Consider the following 14389-nt stretch of genomic DNA (forward strand, 5'->3'; position numbering starts at 1 on the left):
CAATTTCCTTTAGCAGGAAATAAAGGTTCATATCGAGTTTCAGACTAGCTACGGAGTAAGAAATAGCTCCACTTTTTAAAGACTTTGCTGTTTAAGGCATTCAGCATGCAACCTAATTCCATTTGATGGAGCTTGTTTTTTCCTTCTACATTTGCTGCCTAGAAATGTGTGCTTCATTATCTCCTGTGGAGCTGGAGTTGGGAGGGGAGAGCTCTCTGGGCCTCAAACGCACTTAAAAATAATACTGAATAAAATTAAATTGCAAGGGCAGCTATCCCAGTGGATTTTCTGTCTCAACTATTTCACACCACCAGCTATAAGTCCCAAGGGGGTACTGAGTGGACCCCTCCAGTTCCCACTTCACAAACATGGAAAGAAGACCAAATGCAAAAGAAAACATACTTGCATAAACTCAGGCTTGGGTCGATGTTATTCAAAGGAAAGGTGGGTTTTATCTGAGAGAGACAATTGCCTCTACTAGACTCTTTTTGGGGATGCAACAAATCAATACTTTTAATTTTTAAAAATTCAAATCTTCCAAAGTATTCAAACATGAAAATAGGACTTTATCTAAAAAATAATTATAAATGGAATATGACTGCCTGGAATAAAAAAAACCTTTACTTTTGAAACGTCTTTCAAAATATTGATATGAGAGAAAACACACACATACAAGTGATTGTAAGATATCAACGTTTTAATTTAGAAAGAGTAATCAAGCAATTATCAGGGAGAATGACACGCCTCCCTGAGTCTCTCGACAGCACTGACTGCCCACGTGGCTCCAGGGCCCTCAGCAGGTGGAAAGGAACTTACTTGATGTCACACAGAAGGGCCACACCTCTCAGGATCCAGTGATCCGGGGAGAGGACTGTTCGCAAATACACCACAGTGATGAAGGTCAAGTCAGTCCGCCTGGGCTTCTTGTAAATGGGACACACGTACAACTTGGGGTCCTTGGGTGCCGTGGAATTGATGGCAAAGATGTGCAACACAGGCAGCTGTGTGAAGAGCACCTTGGGGGTGGATTCTGTGAGCTTCCCATTCCGTCTGTCCCAGGCTGCTCCATCCATGTACAGCCCATAAATGTATACGCCTTCCTGGAAGAGCCAAGTAGAAGATAACAGGAAGTTTTAAAAAGTTACCTGCTGTGAGATGGGCACCCAATGCTGTTACGAAGGTCATCAGTTTGGTAAGAGAATGCACTGCAATCTTAAAACGCTACCCAAAGAAGAAAACACCAGTGGATACATTCCTTGGTGAAATACTGAGCCCACTGTTCCTCTGTGGCATAGCTGGAGGCTGTGGTCTTCCCTGGTAGCTCAGCTGGTAAAGACTCTGCCTGCAAATGCAGGAGATCCAAGTTTGATTCCTGGGTTGGGAAGATCCTCTGGAGGAGGGTATGGCAACCCACTCCAGTATTCTTGCCTGGAGAATCCCATGGACAGAGGAGCCTGGCGGGCTACAGTCCATGGGGCTGCAAGGAGTCAGACATGGCTGAGAGCATGACTTAGTCAGACATGACTAAGCACAATATGGCACAGGAGTGCTACAGAAATGCTTCTATTACTGGTGATTTGAGCCTGGGGGTGACCGGCCTGGGACCAAAGACTCAGCCAGCAGCGCCAGATTGCCTCTGCTGCAAACGAAAGTCTCTGACAAGGGTGTTCTGAGTTGGTGCGGGGTCCTGCAGGAGCACCCAGGACAGGATTCAGAGCTGGGTGCCACTCGGGATCTCAGCCTGCACTGAGCAAGCCAACACGTGGTTCTAACTTCATCTGAGTGCCCCCAGAGGTCAGACATGCAGAGCAAGAGCAGAAGTGATGGGCAGGGCGGGGGAGAATCAGTCCAAGAGTGGCTGACCTCATCCTGTATCTGTCTTTCACACAGTAGGACTTACCCTTGAGGGCCTCACCAGTAAACCAGGAGACTACACACACACACACACACACACACACACACACACACACAACAAAATGTAAAAGACATGACTTGAACATCAACACACGCTTGTTAGAGGGGCTGCCTAATGAACAGCACTGACTGAGGCCAAGTGCGGTGACTGCAAGTGAAAGGTCACCGTGGGTTGGAGTGCTCAGGGAGGTTTGTGGAGGAGAGGGCCTTGGAGGGTGCACTGTGCTTGGGAACACAGAGGAGAGAGGGTGGGCATCAACAGAGGCAGGATCATCAGGAAAGTCCAAGCATTTTATTTAGCAGCAGGGCCAATGGTTATAAAATAAGTTAGGGCTTAATGGCGGAAGACTGTTGATACCAGACTGAAGAGCTTGAACTTTATCTTGTAGGCAGTAGGAAGCCATAGAACATGAGCTCAGTAAGAAAAGTCTAAAGGGAATCACGGGGCAGACTCCAACAATCACGCAAGCTCATAAGACACACTTATGTAGAAGATGGTGGCCATTTTTCCATCTCCAGTGAGGATTAGGTAAGAGAAAGGAAATCTATATTATAATAAAAGAGAGGGAGGTTAGCTACAAAGTGTTTTCTAAAATCTCCCTTGTGTGCTAAGAGTATAAGAACCATACCTCTTGAACCAAAATCTGAAGTACATGATTTGACAGTAAAACCATGGGCAATCCCAGAAAATTAGCACATTAGATACCATCATTAAATCTGGGGCATGGTATGGTGTGTGCACCAGGTCCGACTCTTTGCAACACCATGGATGATAGCCCGCCAAGCTCTTCTGTCCATGGACTTTTCCAGGCAAGTTGTCCTTCCACCCAGGGTCCTGCAGCTAAGAAGGGACATGACTGGAACTGGCCCCAAAGCTGAGGACTGCCAATCCTGTTAGTTTCTACTGCCCTTAACCCTCATTAATTCTGTGAGTGCCCCACAGCAATGGATGGAGACATGTAGAAAGTCGTTTTGAGCACACACAAATGTAACTTGTAATTACAAAGAATGCAGTCTGGGGACTTCCTGGTGTTTATCATTCATTCCCACTCTGGCAAAATGCAGGAGGAGTTGGCACTGAGGTCTCCTGGTTACAACCAAGGAAACTCTCACTGCAAAGCCAGAGGACCTGATGGAGATGCTCATAGGTCCATGTTCAACAGAACTTGAACTTGGAGCCCCAGCTCCAGAAGTGGCCCTGCTCTTGCCCAGTGGCACCTACCACAGGGGGTGATGTGACCTCCTCCTTGGTCTGCCGCAGAACTTCGTTGTGGATGGTCACGGAGTCCAGGGCCCAGCCTTTGTGGGCACGGGTCACTTCTTGCCTCATTGCAGTCAGGAAGCCTTAGAAAAGGAGAAAGAAATGATCGTGATGCCTTGGTGCAGACTACTCTAGTAACAAGAGGGGGAAAAATGCAGGAGATCCTCAGGAAGCCTTAGAAAAGGAGAAAGAAATGATCGTAATGCCTTGGTGCAGACTACTCTAGTAACAAGAGGGGGAATTGTGTAGTTATCTGCTTATCCATCGCCAGATGTGTGCCCATCTGAGAGGAGCTGACATCAAACCTCAGAAGGGATGTTTCTTTCAATGTTTTGTTTCAGTCAACTAAATATGTCTCGCCAGCAGACAGCCGGAAAACAGCACCGTCTCTGCCTCAGACAAGGTCGCAGTTTGAAATTCCCCTGGGATTTCAACTACTCTAGTCTTCTAAGGGTTGTAACCCAGTGTTAGCATATAGTCTCTGTTTGAAAATCCAGTATCAAGCAATAATATTGGAATGGTAAAATATTCTGAGAACAGCATTCCAATTAAAACTGGAATCAAACCATTATCAAGCATCTATTTGCGCTAATGAAATAATTTCATTTAGTCTAGGAAATAAGGCGTAATGCCAAAATAGAAAGCCTGACTTTCAATTTGATCAAACAAAGCAATCACACCGGAAAGGAACGCTCCATGTTTTAATGTGCATAATACAGTTATTTTAAGACAATACATGGTTCTGTATATTGTGGCCTTTCTTTAAATGTAATATTTGCAAATCATTGCCATGCAATTCAATTAGAGACATCTCTCTTGGAGAGTAGCATTTCATATTTTAAAACTATACCTTAAACTTCAAAATGGACTTCAAAATCTTAGGATACTTTCAGTTCAGTTCAGTCGCTCAGTCGTGTCCGACTCTTTGTGACCCCATGAATCGCAGCACGCCAGGCCTCCCTGTCCATCACCAACTCCTGGAGTTTACCCAAACTCATGTCCCCTGTAACCTATATATTACATTTTGGCCTCCATGTTAATACTGGAAATCATGAGACCCTTTATTCACAATCACAAGTACATTTTGGAAGTGCATGTCCCTATTACTCCTAGATACATGAACTGTGAGAACTTTAATGCACAAACCAACACAAAAGTGGTAATATTTTATCAGGTTTGAATGGGAGTGGAAAGAAGAGGGAAAGTTACAAGGCATAAAGGCAGGCAGTGAGTTAACACCTGTTAGAATTGGAAAGAAAGAATAGGAACTCCCCTGGCAGTCCAGCGGCTAAGACTCTGGGCTTTCAATGCAAGGGACCCAGGTTCAAGCCCTCGTCAGAGACTGGACCCCACATGCCACAGCTAGGAGTCCACATGCTGCAACTAAAGATCTTGCATGACTATGACCTGGCACAGCCAAATGGATGTTTTTTTTTTTTTTAAATAGATAAAGTAGGACTCTAGCCTGCCTAGTGAAAAAGTCAAGCTCTCTCCATTCTCAAGTCTCCCCCTCATTATTGTTAGACACTTGGGGAGGTACTCATTCATTCATTCATCCATTCGCTAAGTCCCTTAGAAGTGGCCACCATATACCAGGTATGCTAGAGGTGAGATGCCCCCAGTGATGAAGAGGCCATCCATGGACCCTGCATTCAAGGAGCTCAGCCTGCAGGGAAGGTGGACAGAAGCAGGACATACACCTTGATGCCATTGTAAGTAAAGAGGTGAGAACAGAGTGGACCACTCAAGAAGACAGCTCAGGGATGGCTGAATTGAGAAGATGAAGTCAAAGACTCTTGAAAATAAAAGAGTTTTCCAGATGGGATAATTCCAGGTAAGGGAACAGCATGTGCGCAGGCACGGAAGGCTAGGCCTACAGGTGAGGCAATAGTGGCAGATGAGGTTAGAACAAAGGCAGAGGCAGGGTTTCTCAGGGTCAGACTTTGGACCTGGTGACTTTGTGAATGGTGGGAAGCCACTGGTTATCTGAAGCAGGCAAATAATTTAGTTGTATTTGCATCTTATAAAGTTTACTCAGAGCTCTCACTAAAAGCAGGATTTAGGAAATTCAAGAACCCCTGCATTAATCCAAAAGAAAAGTTGGTCAGTCAACCAGAGGACCTAATTGAAGGTCTTTTTTTTTTTTTTTTTTAGGTCCACTGGGAGGCATGTGGAACTTCCCTGACCAGGGATTCTGCCTTTTGCAGCGGAAATGTATAATCATAACCACTGGACCACCAGAGAAGTCCTATAAGTGATTCTTATAAAGTTAAAGTTTCATGGAACAAGAGTGCCTAGTAGGAAAGGATGGTTTTATGATGCAAAGTGTTAAATACAGGGAGTAGGAAACACGGTAGACGTTTGCCTGCAGCAATTGCTGGTCAAGACCCTTCTGTAGTCTACATGTGGAGTCACTTGAGATGGTCTGATCAAGTATGCGATTACATCAACTTCCACTTTAAATACGGGGGAATCCCATTTGTTTTAGTAGTCAACATGTCATGTGTTTGGTATTCATGTGTATGCCATGCCATGACAACTTGCTTTAGTTGTGTCCGGCTCTGCAACCCCATGGACTGCAGCCCTCCAGGCTCCTCTGTCCGTGGGATTCTCCAGGCAAGAATACTGGAGTGGGTTGCCATGCCATCCTCGGGGAATCTTCCTGATCCAGGGATCAAACCTGGGTCTTTTATGTTTCCTGCATCGGCAAATAGGTTCTTTATCACTTGCACCACCTGGGAAGCCCAGTCAGGTATATATGACCACAGTAATAAAATCCAATCCTCCATTCTAAGTGACTCCATGAAAATGTCATTTTCATCACTCAACTTTAAGCTTGCATCCAAGTAGAATACTCAGAATTAAATTGACCTTATTTTGTGATATTTTAAAATTCATCATTGATCTATGAATCTACAAAGTCATAATGCATAAGGCATGAATAATGACTATCCATATGCACTAGTTGAAAAACTGGATTTTTCTATACTATTTTAAGTTCCAAATTGCAAATTTGACCTCACTTGCTATGGCACTCAGAACAACGTAGTAGATGCCAGGTGAGGGGGTGAGAGAGATCCTTTCTCATGTAACACACCCAAGACAAGGACCTCAGTTGATGGTGGAGTGTTCTGAAAAAGTTCTATTATAGTTAAGGAGATACCACCTTCTCTCATCTCCCTGCTGGGGAATACGCATGATATCGTCTGGCTGACTTCAACAGTAAGCCTCCTAATGTTTAGGAAGCACTCTTGGTTATGCCAGGAGATGAAATCTAGAATGCATATTACCTTGAGCTATTAAGAAAGGAAAATGTTCAATAAATAATTTGAGGCCTGAGAGCAGAGGGTAGGAAATCATTCCATGGCTCATTCCCACTCAGAACATGGAGAAGATACATATTTTTTTTCAAGTTTTGATAGCTTTTTTTGGGCCTCCTAAAAAGAAGAACATGATCTTGCAGAATTCAAACTGAATTGCAAATCCACTGAATTGCTCTTTATTGAATTTTAAAAATGAATGATCATCTTTCTTATAGACTGATATCAAGTCTAATGAAATCAAAATCTCTTGTTTTCTGAAACCTATATAATTTTAAAAGACTATTGATATATTTTTCTTTATAAAGGCTTGAGAAGTAGTACTTTTGTCTTGGCACTAATTTAATTTTAATAATTCTTAAGCCGAATTTCAGTCATCAGTGGTGGGAAAAGTGATTCAGGCGTTTATGTGTTTGACTCAGATGTGAGAAACAAAAAGTTGGGGAAAGTCCTTAACAAAAATAATCTATTTTTCTTGAGATTTAACTACCCACACAAAAATGGGTTTTGATTTAACCATTCAAACATCTGAGTGTCATGTGGGCTAACTGAGGTGCTTTAAATTTTCTTTGCCTTTCTAACTCATACAGTATAATGAATTGTTAACACTCGTCAAGCTTGTTCTTTTGCAAAATGTACTTTTAAGCTTGGATTATAGTCTGGAAACTCAGGCCTAAAATAACATTTGTTATGTCTTAATTCCTCTACTAGTCATGACCCAACATTTCAGCAAACAAACTACTGTTGTTTGACCTGTGCAATCAGTTGGCTTGACGGAAGCTGTAGAAGGCTTTTGGTATCAATTCAAACAAGGTCTTGGAAGCGACAGAATAAATAACTAATCAGGAATGCTACTGTTGTTGTTCAGTCACTAAGTCACATCCAAGTCTTTGCAGCCCCAAGGACTGCAGCATGCCAGGCTCCTCTGTTCTCTACTATCTCCCAGAGTTTTCTTAGACTCATGTCCATTGAGTTGGTAATACTATCTAACCTCTGTTGCCTTCTCCTTTTGCCCCCAGTCTTTCCAGCATCAGGGTCTTTTCCAGTGAGTTGGCTCTTTGCATCAGGTGGCCAAAGTACTGGAGCATCAGCTTCAGCATTAGTCCTTCCAATGAGTATTCAGGGTTGATTTCCTTTAGGATTGACTGGTTTGGTCTCCTGGCTGTCCGAGGGACTCTTAAGAGTCTTCTCCAACACCACAGTTCAAAAGCATCAATTCCTCTGTGCTCAGCTTTCTTTATAGTCCAACTCTCACATCCATACATGACTACTGGAAAAACCATAGCTTGGACTATACAGACCTTTGTCAGCAGAATGATATCTCTGCTTTCTATCTCTGCTTTTCTGTCCAGGTTTGTCATGTCTTTGCTCCTATCAAGGACAAGTGTCTTTTAATTTCATGGTTTGCAGTCACCATCCACAGTGATTCTAGAACCCAAGAAAATAAAATCTGTTACTGCTTCCACTTTTTCCCCTTCTGTTTGCCATGAAGCGATGGGAACACATGTCATCAAACCAACTTTTTCACTCTCCTCTTTCACCCTCATCAGGAGGCTCTTCAGTTTGTCTTTCCTTTCTGCCATTAGAGTGGTAACATTTGTGTATCTGAGGCTGTTGATATTTCTCCCCGCAATCTTGATTCCAGCCTGTGATTCATCCAGCCCAGCATTTTGCATGATGTACTCTGCACAGACGTTAAATAAGCAGGGTGGTAATATACAGCCTTGACGTACTCCTTTCCCAATTTTGAATCAGTCCGGTTCCATGACCAGTTCAAACTGTTGCTCCTTGACCCACATATAGGATTATCAAGAGACAGGTAAGGTGGTATGGTACTCCCATCTCTTTAAGAATTTTCCACAGTTTGTTGTGATCTACACAGTCAAAGGCTTTAGCATAACCAAGGAAGCAGAAGTAGATATTTTTCTGAAATTCTCTTGCTTTCTCTATGAATGTTGGTAATTTGATCTCTGGGTCCTCTGCTTTTTCTAAACCCAGCTTGTATGTCTGGAAGTTCTTGGTTCACATACCGCTGAAGCCTAGCTTGAAGAATTTTGAGCATAACCTTGCTAGTGTGTGAAATAAGCACCATCACGAAGGTTCTTCTCTATTTCACAAGGAGTTGGTTGGTATTCTGTAATGATGATCCTATGGGCAACGCTTTCTTTCCTTTAATAAATGAACCAGTCCTTAGGTAATGAGCCTTTGGTTGTTCAGTATTTCCTGTCTTGTCCGTTACTAAGCCTCCCATGAGCATTTTGAAAGATGAGCAGAAATGATGTTCCTGCCATAAGATTATGACAGGCAGTTTTTTCCCTAAAATGAGAAGCGAATGCAGTTCATTGGTAAGTTAAATAAAAGGTCAGAAATCATTAAGCAAAGATGACGATGATTCACCCAGTTGAATAAAAATGCCTCAGGCACCTTTCCTGATGCTTTGTTCACTGCTGTAAGGTAGGGATCTTAATCTTGGCTGAAAATTTGAAATATCTGGGAAGACTCTGAAATTTCCAATTCCCTGGTCATAGCCCAGATAAGTTAAATCAGAATCTCTAGAAGTGGGACCAGGCTTCAGTACTGTTTTAAGGCAGGGTTTCTCAAAGTTCACAGTTAACGCCAAGGGAAAGATCGCTTATTAAAATGCTGGTTCTGATTCAGTAGGGAGGTTGAGAGTAGGTCCTGAAGATCTTCATTTCTAGCAAGCTCCCAGGTGATGTTGCTGCTGCTGGCTGCTGGCCCACATACTGAGCAGCAATGGTCTAAGGCCCAGGTTCCTCACATCTTAGAATGACCAAAAGATATTTTAAGACTGATTATATAGACTCTAATGAACTCATCCCTAGAGGTTCTGAAGTCACTGGTTTGGGCCCCAGGGATTAGCATGTATTAAAACCTCCCCACGTGATTCTACTCTGCGGGCAGGATTGAGAACCTCTGCTCTGTAAAAAATATCTGTGTGACAGGCCAATAAGAGATCACAGACGCATATTTGTTTGCAGAACAAATTTGGCAAGTGGGAAGAGACATGCCCTGTGGTACAAGCAAAATATGAGGAAGGCTGTCAGTAACGCAAGCTGAGTCTTCCCAGAGTCCCCTGACATGCATGTATTTTCTGAAATGCTGTTAATCCAGGACACGGAGTATAAGCCGGAGCACTGGGGCTAATTCTCTCAGCCAGTTTGGGATCTGCTGACCCCGCTGGGCCTCACATGCCAAACTGTAATTCTGTAACTGCTGTGCCTTGCCTGCCCCTTCTCTGCTACTCCATGCCTCCTCTCCCTTCACCCAACCTTACGCCTCTCTGCTCCCTCCCCAAACTTTACGCTGTTCCCGCTGGAGTGGGTCTGTGGTTAACAGACTCTCCCATGTGTTCCATGTCTGCACAGAACATTCTCTCTATCTTCTTTCCCTTCCTGGAGGCTGGCTCAACCCTAAAGACCCTGTCCTCCCCAACTGCCCCTCCACCCTGGATGAGAATCTCTGCTGCTTGGACAATCACCCTCTGTCCACACGCCCCTCCCCTCACTGTCCCGGCCCAGTGCCCACTGCTCCCCATTCATGAGCCTCCTGCCGCCTTCTGGGTCTCTTCAGAATCCCACTCAGCATCTTGACCTCTCAGTTCCAAAGACCTGGTCCTCAACTCCACCCCTTTTTCTTCACTTCTTCCCCTATTTAGAGCAGACCCATCTTTTTCATCACTCACCCAGCACAACGCCACTGCTAAACAACTCCAGGTGTCCTTCCTCTTAAACCCATTCCAGGCTGCTGAGCAAACTGAGATGAGCACACAGTTGCCACCATGGTTTTGCCACCGCTAGCCTTGATGGGATTGTCAAAGCCATCTAGCAATCCTTTCCTCCTTAGCCCTTTCTCGAACTTCCGCTACTCTTCTTAAATCTCTCCTCTAACACCCTGCTCCTGAGATCACTTTGCCTCCTCACAGGGAAAAATAGAAAGCATCAGATGGATGGAAATTCTCTTAACTTCTTGCCATCATACCAGCAAACTCATTGGCATCTATGCTCATTCCTTCCTTGTTACCTTGTTACAGCAGGCGGGGTATCCCTCCTCCCGCCTGGAGTGCATCCCTCCACTTGGGGGACCACTCCTGCTTCTTTCGTCCCCTTTGTGGTATCTTTGTTTTCTCTCTCTCTCCCCTGGCTTCTTCCCACCAGTATTTGAATAGGCTCAAGCTTGTCCTACCATTAAAAGAAGGAAAAAAATATTTTCTTCTTACAACTGCTCCTCCAACTCCCTTCTTCTCTTCCAAGTCCAATTTCTCGAGGGAATTTTCCATGCTCTCCACCCTCACTCTCTGTCTCCCCGTTTTCTGGCCTCTCACTCACCCTGAAATCTGACTCCTCCACCTCCCCACCCACTCCACTGAGACTTCTCTCGCCCGCAGCCTCCTGGTTGATAAGGCTATCTGGCCATCTGGGGCCCTCCCTTACTTGACCTCTGGCAGCGTCTGTTTCTCCTTCTTCCCATACACCCCATCTTCCAGCACACTATGCATTCCTGGTTTCCCTCTTTCAAGCTGTTAGGATGTGAGGGGCTATTTACAAGAGTCAGGGTGATCTGGAGGGTGGGCATGTACAAGCAGACGGAGCAGAACCCTGGTGAGGGTGGTTTCGGGGGGAGATGGACAGCTGGTAGTCCTGGTGAGGTTTCCAGAGGATGGAATAGTTCACGGAGACAGTTGGAAGTAAGAATCAGAAGCTAACCCTGGGACTTTTGATGAGTCGGCCATAAGTAGAGAGAAACAACTGCATCTGCGAGAAGGACTGAGGTCATCAATGAAGGGACCAGGGTCAAGGGCAGAACTTGCCTGAGAAGAGCCCACAAAGTGGGCTGAGAAGCCGCCCTCTGAGAGGTAGGAGGAGAACCGAGGTAGGTGGTGGATGGAAGCCAAGGTGTGAAATGAAGCTAGCAGGGGGATCTAGCCCTGGTGGCCTTGGAGAGAGCAGTTTCTGCGTGGTGATGAAGCCAGCCAAACGACAAGGAACTGGGGGGGGGGGGTGAGGACGGTGACCATGGGCAGAGACTAAAATCATAAGGGATGTGGTTGAGGCTGAAGCCAGGGCATCAAGCCCCTGCCCCTCAAGGGCGAGAAGGATGGGCTCCCATTCACTCGGAGGTCCTTCTAAGGCGGCCACAGTGCTCCTCTGGTCCTGGGATTCAGGGTCAGGTATCACCCAGACTGAGGTCTGGAACCCTGACAACCCTTCACCCAGACTTCCTCAGATGTTAGGGGCAGCTCTGGGGCACACTTGGGATTGTTATAAGATTAGAAAAAAATCCCCAGTCCCTTCCAATCCTAAAGTTCTATTAATAACCCTGCTGTACTCTTCTGCCCAACAAACATCAAGCTTTTATGACTATCTTCAAGATAAGCATCCAGAAATTGCTGGCAGCTGCCAATGTTGCCTTAAAAACAAATACACAGGACTTCCCTGGACAGTGGATAGGAGTCCGCCTGCCAACACAGGGGCACAGGCTTGGTCCCTGGTCCAGGAAGATTCCACGGGCTGTGGGCAGCTAAAGCTCATGGACCACAGCGACTGAAGCCTGTGTGCTGCAAGAACTGAAGCCCGAGAGCCTACAGCCTGTCCCCTGCAACGAGAGAGGCCACCGCAGTGACAAGCCCGTCCCCTGCAACGAGAGAGGCCACCGCAGTGACAAGCCTGTCCCCTGCAACGAGAGAGGCCACCGCAGTGACAAGCCTGTCCCCTGCAACGAGAGAGGCCACCGCAGTGACAAGCCTGTCCCCTGCAATGAGAGAGGCCACCGCAGTGACAAGCCTGTCCCCTGCAATGAGAGAGGCCACCTCAGTGACAAGCCTGTCCCCTGCAATGAGAGAGGCCACCGCAGTGACAAGCCTGTCCCCTGCAACGAGAGAGGCCACCGCAGTGACAAGCCTGTGCCCTGCAACGAGAGAGGCCACCGCAGTGACAAGCCTGTGCCCTGCAATGAGAGAGGCCACTGCAGTGACAAGCCTGTCCCCTGCAACGAGAGAGGCCACCGCAGTGACAAGCCTGTCCCCTGCAACGAGAGAGGCCACCGCAGTGACAAGCCCGTCCCCTGCAACGAGAGAGGCCACCGCAGTGACAAGCCTGTGCCCTGCAATGAGAGAGGCCACCGCAGTGACAAGCCTGTCCTCTGCAACGAGAGAGGCCACCGCAGTGACAAGCCTGTGCCCTGCAATGAGAGAGGCCACCTCAGTGACAAGCCTGTCCCCTGCAACAAGAGAGGCCACCGCAGTGACAAGCCTGTGCCCTGCAATGAGAGAGGCCACTGCAGTGACAAGCCTGTGCCCTGCAATGAGAGAGGCCATCTCAGTGACAAGCCTGTCCCCTGCAATGAGAGAGGCCACCGCAGTGACAAGCCTGTGCCCTGCAACAAGAGAGGCCACCGCAGTGAGAAGCCTGTGCACCACAATGAGGAGTAGCCCCCATTCCCCACGACTAGAGAAAGCCCACGTGCAGCACCGAAGACCCAGCACAAGCAAAAATAAATAAATGCGTTATTTTTTTTTTTAAAAAAAGAACAAATACACAGGCAAGAGGTTATAGGTGATTTTTACAGGAACAAAAGATAACAGGACAAAAACTGTCCATCTCCTTGCTTCAGTAGACTCCCTTCTAACTGAAAATCTTGATTTGTAGTAGTGAATACTAAATTGCTGCTGATATCTGCTACAACAGACCTGGTGTGGCTTGTCCAGACCCTAAAGAACAAAACAGAAAAGCTAGAGCAGTTTGGCATCCAAATGGCATCACGCTCCAGATTGAGTTCAACATTTGGAAAATAATGACAGTGCAGGGTCTCACGTCTCTGTGTGAGAGCACGTCCAGCCTCTGCCTCCCTTTCATTTGCAGCACCTGTGAGTCACACCAAACTGAATGGCAAAGCGAGGCTATCAACTAAAAGGTTCTGGAAGGCAGGCAATTCCCTTGGCTTGAAGTCAAGCGCATGTCCGCTCATAATCTCTGAGTTTAAACACATCCCTATCTACGACACAGACACACACAAATCAGAATCTAAGTCATGTGTACATGATGCTCTGAAAAGGTACACTTGTGGGAACAAGAGACCACACAATCCTTCGAGAACGCTGAGCAGCACAGTCTTAAACGAGATGTGTGTGTATGTGCGCCAGTTACTGCTGGGAAGCCGCAGTGGAGCACAAAGGTCCTCCTGAGCCTGAGTTATCCACTGGGAGGCAGTTCCACGCTATGCCCAAAGCTGGGCCATTGAACAAATGTCACAGGGTCATGGGCACAGAGAGCTTGACCACGTCAATAATCAAATCTAATCGCCACCTGATTGAGCTCGTCAGTTGCTACAGAAATTATTGTGAAGGGGGCTGAACACACAAGATTAGTTCCAGGGTGGCTGGCTGACAGCCTCTTCAATAGGACAAAATATCAGACCACCACACAGCGACAGAACAGTGCTACAAACAGGGTGAGATCAGACACAGACTGGGGCAGGGAGAGGGTGGCAAATGAGGCCTGTCACCTGTCCCTGCAGCATCACTTAGGCCCAAGGGCGCTCACCAGGGGCATGATGGGAAACACACATCAGACAGTATCAGATGCCAGGTAACATTACAAGAACACAAAACAAATGGTCAGAGGTGAAAGAAACATTTTCAAGTAGTCTACAATCTAGGTGATTTTGACTATATATATTTCTGAAAAAATTATGGCATCTTAGCAAACAGCATTGTGTTTTATCAAATCATGGTTTCTTTAAACAATTTACTTAGAGACTTCCCTGGCGGTCCAGTGGCTAAGACTTCGCCTTTCAATGCAGGGTGTGTTTGTTTGATCCCTGGTCCAGGAGCTATGATCTCACATGCCTTTCAACCAAAAAGCCAATACATGAAATG

The 14389-nt window shown here is 46.1% G+C and overlaps 1 protein-coding gene across 1 annotated transcript in view; it reads right to left on the reverse strand.

Annotated features, from left to right (window-relative positions):
- The window catches only part of DNAH8 (dynein axonemal heavy chain 8), a 312973-nt gene continuing 298998 nt past the window's right edge, over positions 415–14389 (reverse strand). The window contains exons 91-92 of the mRNA XM_018039316.1: positions 3137–3258; positions 415–1100 (exon numbers count right to left, since the gene is read on the reverse strand). Coding sequence (XP_017894805.1) covers positions 813–1100; positions 3137–3258 — 410 coding nt within the window. The 3' untranslated portion in view covers positions 415–812. The remainder of the gene's footprint in view (positions 1101–3136; positions 3259–14389) is intronic.

The sequence above is a fragment of the Capra hircus genome, chromosome 23 (assembly GCF_001704415.2).
Source record: "Capra hircus breed San Clemente chromosome 23, ASM170441v1, whole genome shotgun sequence".
Lineage (NCBI taxonomy): Eukaryota > Metazoa > Chordata > Mammalia > Artiodactyla > Bovidae > Capra > Capra hircus.